Consider the following 9,213-nt stretch of genomic DNA (forward strand, 5'->3'; position numbering starts at 1 on the left):
ATTTCCCCTTGTGATCTTGTTTACTCTCTTCTCATGTTGATGAGCTGAGTTGAAGTGCACTGGGAAAACTGCTTGTTAGGCATTTTTCCATGCAGTGGGACTATCCACTCGGAAACATTTAATGTTTGTTTTCATAGGATACTTGAGATGTAGTAGAAATGAAAATACTGATTAACTTCTATTAAATCAAGCACAATCCCCTTAGACACAGGTTATAATTGAGTTTTAAGACTAACCGAAATGATCAACTCAAGGTCATCGGAGGTTTTTCTCAATAAATCTATTGATATTCCCAATGTTTTGCAAGTGATGCTACTTGCAGTGACCCTCCACAGCGGGTCGCTGTTTCCCCAGCACTGAAAAACAAATGACCACGGCCAGAGAGAAGTTATGTCAGTCGGTCTCGCCGCACCAAAACACGTGATCAAAGAACCTTGAAGGAACTGGAATATGACAAAAGCGAAGCTAAAGTGGAAGTCTTTTTGTACGTGCTCTTCACCTACCTCTGTACTCCAATGTTGGCTCATCTACGTGATCTCCTCTGTGGCGCTACAGTGAAGAAACAATTGTGTTTGCCCTTTGCTCCTGCACGATTGTCCAAATGTCAGAACAGTCAAACATTTCCACGGAGGATGCTGCAGTTTCTTTATTCCATGCTGCACCTTTGATTTGTAAAAGTCAGCAGCCATAGTATCACTTCTCGAAGTAATACGTGTCGATTTGACCCGACTGGGCATGAACCAATGTTTTTATTGTACAAAACAACCCCCAAAATGATTGTTTTATCAGTGCAAAACAACCCAACGTTGGGTCAATTTGACCCACCTTCCTGGGTCAGTTTGACCCACCTTCCTGGGTCAGTCCAATTTTTAAGACAGCAGTTTTAATTTTTATTTTATCTTGGCCAAGGCAGTGTTTTGAGCATATAAATGTTGATCAAATTATATAATAACTTCTATGAATCAGGATTTAAATTACACACGCTTTGAATGAAAAGGTGACCATGGGCCAGACATTTTACAGTGAAGTCAGATTATAAACTGGATTTATTGACTACTTGTGATCTGGTGACAGACATTTTAGAAGAAAGGCCAGGTCACATAATGTGTACACTAAGTGACATTCCATGGACAAGTGAAATTGCTGTTTTCTTTATATACTACTGAAATATAATTTCCCATGAGCAGTCTTAATAAAAGCAAGACTACTTTTACGTAAATACAGTTGAGTGGGAACAGGGCAGAATTGATAGTTATTGTATATGCATTTTCCATTAGACCTCCATTAGCTGACGGTGTTGAAATTCTTTTAAAGCCTGCGACACTGTTTGGCTGAGAGCACTTTGGTTTTCAAAAATCAACTGTCCCAAATCTGATTTAATGTAGACGGAAATAAAGTGCAAAGTGTTTTTGTCAATCAAATCATTATTTCTGATGTAACATCCATAATGCACTCTTCATAAAAGCCTGACTGAGCAATGTTACAGAATGCAAAATGAGTTCAGCTATTTTCTATACAGAGGCTCTCATCCTCTTAAGGTCAAGGGTCAGCTGGGACCTAGCTAGGAGTACACCCTGGACTGGTCACATATAAACCAGCAATCATTCACTCTCACATTCACACCTATAGACAATGTAGAGTCTTCACTGAACCTAACATGCACGTTTTGGGGATCTGAGAGGAAGTCAGAGTACCCGGAGAAAACCTACAGAAGCATCCGGACAACATGAAAACTCCACTCGGGAAGGAAATTCAAACCCATAACCTCAACTGAGAGGCGGCCATGTTAAGCACACACCTTCGATTGGGTTAACATGCAAAAGTCGTCATATGTCTTTTACCAGAATGTGTTGTTCCTCTTCACGCATCACCGCACGAGTGTTTTTGGAAGACAAACTGCTTCTTGTTTACTGTGTTTATACTTATCCAAATAATTAAGTTGTATAGAAACTTCAAATTGTGTTTTGAAATTAAATATAATATGCACCGTCTTGTAGGAAAAACAGCACCATACCGAGTCACCACTTTGCAAATCTCAAACATTTTACAGCCACATTGCAGATGCTTTTACAATGCTGACTGGAAAATTTGATTTAAAAGAGAAAACAACTCATAATTCGTCCTTGTTATCCCTCGGTTGTAGCGTACTATTAGGCTGTAAAAGTGAGTCCTTGTGTGAGAATGACGACGGCGCATGTTGTTGCAACATCAATTGAGGCTAATTGGCTGACAGCAGAGCTGAGTCGGCGTGGCGCTAATATGACTGATCTGCTTTTTAAAATCTTTTCTAGAACATAATCCTGCCGGGGTGAATGTAAAGTATTCATTCTTCTTTGGTAAATGCCGTCTGAGGAATATTGAGGAGCAACATGTGGACTTTTAGATTGGCTCGCTGGAGCCACCCAGAGGTCATCAGCTTTGCTGATGTGAACTGACCAAATGCTTGCGCATTATCATTAACATCAGCGTCACTAAGAAAAGTTATGAGAGTTAACTTTTGCATCAAAATTCAAAAGTTTTGTAATTCATCCCTTTTCTATTACAGCCAGTTCAAAGGGAAGGCTATTGGCTTGTGCATTTAGCTGGCTAATACTTTCAAACGTATTTGCAAGAACGTTCAAACGTATTTGCAAGAACGTTCAAACGTATTTGCGAGAACGTTTGAACATACCTGTAATCATGTTCAAACTTATATCATATTTGAATGTACTAACTGGAACATTGGAAACGCCACGCTTCTGTAATTTTGCATGTAGCTACATTTGAATTTTGTTGGACATGCCTTACATATGGAGTACGTTTTGTCAATGGCGTTTTCATTTACAATTCCACAAAACCTGAAATGCTACCAAACACCAGCCTTTAAAGCTGATGAATGAATCGGGTCTGTCCCTTTAGGTACCAAGCATTTGTGACAGACTTACAGTACCGTATTTTCCGGACTATAAGGCGCACCTAAAAACATAAAAATTTCTCAAAAGCCTTATAGTCCGGTGCGCCTTATATATGGACCAAATTCCTAAATTTAAACTAGCCCGAAGCATTGTGTCATGAAATCAATCATAAGTGGCCCGCTGAAGACTATGAATCATGAATCAAAAAGACTATGGATCATTATTGTGTGATTATAAAGTAATTTGTTGCGTCTGAAGTTGAAATAAAACATTTGATTTGGATTAAAAATCTGACGTGATGCATTAATGGTGCGCCTTATAGTCCGGTGCGCCTTATATAAGGACAACGTTTTAAAATGGGCCATTCATTGAAGGTGCGCCTTATAGTCCGGAAAATACGGTATATGGTTGGGAGGTTTACCTGAAGCCCTCTTCGTCAGGCATCTTCTAGTTATTCTGCACTCTGAATACTCTCCTCAAAGTTGCTGTGCTACAGTATGTCCAAAATTGTTTTTTAATAAATTTAGCCACTGGTAATGATATTCATAGAATTCTTTTCAATTCTTTTGTATAATGACTAACTTGCTTATTTGTGTTGTGGAAATGGAAATCCAACATTATGCTGCACACACAGGGCAGGGGATGTGATTCTAAGGGAGCATTATTGTGGGAATAAAAAACTTCCCTTGATTTCTACTTCTAGTCATTCGTAAATGAAGATAAAGAAATCTTTAAATAAACCGCAGGCTGTTAGCTCGGGGAAAGCAGTGTTCCCGGGGCGCTTGCCCATCTTAATTGCAAACACACACACTCACACACACAGGCTGACTTTGTCTTTATTGTTGTACCGCTTAATGCTGCAGTAGCACGTGTCTTTGCAGTCTTGGCTGATCAACGTGATAGACAGTAATGAAATGAACGACATCCCTGCAAAGCGTCCAAGGAAGCAAAGGGACTCAACTCATTATTGTGAAACTAATAAAAGTCCCAAACATAATACCTCAAGTTACAACATTTGTGTGCCTTATAAATCTTAAATGATTGCAAACATCAGGTTTGTGTCCCACACTTTACCTTAAATCCTCAAAGTCTTTACGTCCTATCACTCAGATTGTCATGGTGAGCTTTGTGATCGAGCCTATGAGCAATAAGGGCGGGCTTGTGATTATTTAACAGACCCCCGTCGCCATCCTCACTGTCTCACTGCTTTTTAAGCAATTGGATTCCAGCCCATTTATGTATGCCCTTATTTCATTACACAGTTCTACGTTCTGTTCATTTGTATTTGTGAAGGTAGCTATTATCACTAATAACTGGAGAGCAACGAATGAGCACCCTGTGGATTTTTTTTCTCCTCTGGATAGTTTTTCTACTCGTCCAACGCACTTACGTTGTCCTAGACAGCGATTATTATGACTCACTTGGTAGAGAAGCAATAACAATTATGTGATCGTGAAATTGTGAGTTTGTACATAGGCCCTGGCATATCTAAGCGCACCATGGAATTTTTTTATTTTTTTTTTAAACTCTGGATTATTTGCAGTTATTCTCTATTTTGCACCGTGACAGTTAAGAGCTTTTAAAAGGATCTCACGTTTATTGTGGTCAACATTTATGTCTTCCAATATAGCATTTATCCATTTTCAAAGCTGTTTATACTCACAAGGGAGCTGGAGCCTATCCCATCTGACTCTGGGTGAAAGACCCTCCATCTTTTTGATGTAAACATTAACGAGGATGAAAAAGATGAAATCTTGTGTATTGGTATTCTTTACCATATCTCCGTTGACAAGATTTTCATCAACATCATTGACCTCCCAATTTTTTTAATTTGTATACCGTTAAAAAGATTTCAATCACAGTGACATCACATTTTTATATGAATATGTATCCACACCCTCCTGGGGAAATGGCAACTACGACAACAAATAATACTTTTTATTTTCTTGTTGATATAAAATACATAAAAACGTACAACTAAAATAGTGACCAATTATTGTAATGCCTTAATAAATGGAAAATTGTCAGAAGGAAATGACTATTTTCACTGCATGTACACTGATGATTTTAGAATGGATCAAGGGTGCTGAATATCAAAGTGTCCCTTTTAGCCTATTTTTCTGTATGCAGCCCTTGGCGATATTTTTTTAGTGCGTCAGTACATCCTCGCCTTAGCAGTTCTCCTGTATTTCTGTCCTGCCGTAAGTCTCCCTGTCGCCGGTGTTCTGATTTATTCACTTGAATTTTAAACATATTCGCTAGCCTCTTGAGAGAGTGCGCATTTGCGTGCAATCCTCTTATTTCAAGGATGATGATTAGTTGAGCATCTCACTTTGAGGTGAGATCGCGTCTCACTTTTGTCTGGGCACACCCCGAAGAATCACAGTTGTGCACAATTGTGCCAAGGGAAAATTCTTCATCAAAGAAACTAACAAGATGTCAAGTCCTTCATACACAACAAAAACGAAAAGTTAAAAAAAGCATGGGTGATCCAACTTCGTTTGGTTTGATGAGCACTCCCAGATAAAAGCATTCCATCAGTACTGAGCCACTTTATTGCACATGCAGAAATGCATTCATAAAGTAATGGAAGACGTTTGGACTAAATGGAAATTTGTGAGCTGTTTTTGCACGACACGTAAGCACTTTGGAGACACGTCAGGTTCAATTTCAAAGTTTGGAAGCGAGTGGGCTGGAGTTGAAGTTGTGTGGAGTGTGTTTAAATGATGCCTGCTTATGAGGAGGAATTTAATGCTTTAGACTCTTAATGCGGCCATCGTGTGACAAGCATACCAAGCAGACCAGTTGTGTTTCCACAGCAACTGAATTGGTTTTGTGACAATGACCAATCAGCCCTCAAGTACTTCCGGCTCATTTCCAATAAAAGAAATTGAGAAATTCAGGTTGACTGTTTGAAAGCGTCTTGATTTCGTGGAATCATAGCCAGGTAATCAACGTAGAATGTTCTTTTTTAACCTGTGACCACTCAAAAGTAACTGTGCCCAAAAGTTCTAGCTGCTCTGTCTCATGCATGAATGTAAAAAAATATGTATGTATGTATGTGTGCGTGCGTGCGAGTGAGGAAAAGGGAAGACGTGTTCATGTGCAAACTCAAAACACTGGATAACGGCACCAATACAAAGTATTTTGTTTTTTTGCATCACATTTTCTGGCCACTCCACTTTGTTGAACAGGAAGCAAGATGCTGATAGCGACACTGCATGGTTTGAAGGATATTTCCATATTTGTATTAAGTCACATTACTCCTTCAGTATTCTCATTAATTCATACTGATCCATGATCCCTGGTATCAGATGAATATGCCAAACATCATAGTGGTATATTCCCCCCGCCCCCATATCATGATGCTTGCGCAACTGTGGTTCATGTCATCCGTGTTTTCAATTGCATCAGTGGCGTGCCAATAGGCCTTTTCAAGAAATATAGCGTGAATGTGAAATGAGTGGAATGCTAGTTCACAGGTCAACGTGAAGTAGCGAAATAGAATCGGAACATAAAATAACCACACCGTCACCCTGAATTGGAAAAGTAGTGGTGAAAATGGATGAATGGAAAATAACCACTAGCATTCTAGGAAAATATTGATTGCATTGTGAAATGCCATAACAAGAAATGTCTACCAACGTTCTTTAGAGTTAGTTATATAATGCAAGTTGGTTTAATTTAGAGAGGCATGCCGTAGTAGAGGAGGGAGCACAGCAAATGCGACATTTCTGAGTGCAGGTATGAGTGTGTGTCAAATCACACGAGCATCTCTGAAGCTGCACCCTTGAGGAGGCGTCTCCGTAGATGGGATGCACCTCTGAAAGCTTCGTGGAAATTTCCTGTTTGCATCATAACATGCCCTCAACCTGACCTTAATACCACAAGGTTATTTATTTATTCATCACTCTTATTTATTCTTTGTTTGTGCCTTCTTGTTTTTATTTTTTGTGTTGTTTACTTGTATGTACGTATATTGTGTACTATGTCTTGTCACCGTGGGATAGTGGGAACGTAATTTCGATTTCTTTGTGTCTTGGCATGTGAAGAAATTGACAATAAAGCAGACTTTGACTTTGACAATGCTAGGTGGCTGCATGTTACCATGACAAGTCACATGTTTGAATTTGATCCCCTCATGATGTTAAGTTTATCTGGCATTAGAATATTAAATGAGGCATAACTGCAGTAACTGTAGACTAGCATTAGATAAGCAATACTTGTATTAAATATCCATAACAAATATATTTGATGGGCTAGAATTTGTGCAACTTTGTCTATTTCTGTTTCCACAGTGTCAAAAACTTTTTGCCTCTTGTGAGCTTGTTTTAAAGGCAATGAGAGGAGCCGCTTCCATTGGCCGGGAAGCAAATGTTCTTTAACGGCGCAAACGAACGCTTTAAACTGTGGATATCATGCACGTTATATGTTCACAAATTGAGCACTTTGCCACTTTGATATCATTTCAGTCGACAGTAAGTGACAATACAAGATAAAATGGCCACCCCGAGAGACAAGAAGGGGTTGATTTTTCTGCTTCATTCATATTCCACAAATCCAAAATTGATCAGATTATCATATTTAGACTAGTAGGGGCGCAAAGAAATAATTAAGAACATTTTTGACTTGACTTTAATCGCAGTTGTTGAGAGGGGCGCTTTATCAGAAGACCTGCCACCATGTTTATGTCACCATATAAACTTTGCTTCCACGAGAATACGTTCAAAGGCAGTGTGGCGGAGGACACGGCTGTAGCTAATATTATTTCTCGGAGGAAAAAAGCACGAACACACTGAATTCACATCAGGCTTTAATTTAATCGGGATTTGTGCTCATCCTCCTTGACTGCAGAGTTCGTCAACTGAGATAATTAACTTTGGAAAGACATCCCATCATCCAAACACTGTGATCTATTTGATTTGAAGCGTGTCCACTCAGGCAGCCGTTTCATTTGATGATCTCAATGTGTGTTTGTGTTTGGAGGGAGGTGTTAAAGGGATTTGTTCAGAGTAATTTGCATCCCCTCTGTGATTGGCTGATTAGACGTAGCTTAAGTTTTGGGGCCAGCACAGCGTTGAGAAGTTCATAGTGCACGAAAAACGTAGGAGGAGGAGAATAGTCATCATGGCCCAGAAAAACAACCGTAAGTTAGGATGAATTTTCTTTAATTAGCTGATTAGTTCAGGAATAATTGTCACATTCTGTGAGGTGTTTGTGGTTTTGTTATTCTCATCCAAAGATTTCTATAGTAACCTTTGTGATCCTGATTTGAGTTGTGCTTTTTACATTTGCTCTTTGCATCCATTTGGTACAGAAACTGCCTTAGTAAAACGAGAACACTGTTCTTAGCTTCCATATCAGAAAATCCAGCAAGAATGTTAAAGCTGCACATAGATTAGCCTCGCTGAGCTCTTTCTCCTGCTTCCTTCATTCAGTCCAGCTCAACATCAGGGAATACCGGCCCTCTGATCAACGTGTGGTCACAGAGTTGTTTTGTGACGGCGTTCGTGAGAACATATACCCGGCCTTCTTCAAGTCCATGAGCCACCCGGACCACGTGGGTGTGGCACTGAGCATCTCTATGGCCGGCTACGTGCTCGGCGGCAGCTCCTACTTCCAGGCACTGCTCTTCGGCGCTGCATGGGCAGGGCTCATCTACTTCTGTTGCCACGAAATCTACGAGGGCTACATGCTAAGAAGGCTGAGCGCAGATATGGCTGATATCCAAGCCAACTATCTGGATAACCCAAATAATGGCTTCTGGGTGGCGGAGGCGGGAGACGGAGAACTGTCCCGGGTGGTGGGCATGGTGGTGATGACCGGGAGAAGGGAAACCGAAGAAGAGCATCATGACATCCTGAACGGCAGATTGGGGACAGGATCATCGGCCGATGGGAGCGGCGATAGCGGAGAGATGTCCTTCTTAGTTGTGGCGTTCCCGTGGCGTCGCAGGAAGGTGGGCTCCCAGCTGACCCAGCGGGCATTGGACTTCTGCAAAGAACGGGGCTTCGCTCGTCTTTTGCTGGATGTTAGCTCGCCACAGACGGGGGCTATCTCCCTCCTCCGAAAGAGCGGTTTTATTCCGACGTCGTCGCACAACACCACGCACTCCAATCGCTGGATCTCCAAACTGGCCAGAATCAGTGTGACGCGCATGGAGAAATTCCTCTGAAAGACTCCAAGACCTCTTCCAACCTGGACTGTGAAGCGCATATTTTCCACTTACATCATGCAATATAATTTGTAGCTCCACTCAAATAGATGTCAACCCAACTTCAATACCGGGGTATGTCATCCACTTGACCAAATAAATACC

General features: G+C 40.7%; 1 protein-coding gene across 1 annotated transcript; it reads left to right on the forward strand.

The window, feature by feature from the left end:
* Positions 1-7,989: 7,989 nt before the first annotated feature.
* On the forward strand, positions 7,990-9,213 carry LOC119138031 (probable N-acetyltransferase camello). Its single transcript, XM_037277710.1, has 2 exons — positions 7,990-8,040; positions 8,333-9,213. The coding sequence occupies exons 1-2, from the start codon at positions 8,022-8,024 to the stop codon at positions 9,067-9,069; spliced, it is 756 nt and encodes a 251-aa protein (XP_037133605.1). The 5' UTR covers positions 7,990-8,021; the 3' UTR covers positions 9,070-9,213.

The sequence above is a fragment of the Syngnathus acus genome, chromosome 2, assembly GCF_901709675.1.
Source record: "Syngnathus acus chromosome 2, fSynAcu1.2, whole genome shotgun sequence".
NCBI lineage: Eukaryota > Metazoa > Chordata > Actinopteri > Syngnathiformes > Syngnathidae > Syngnathus > Syngnathus acus.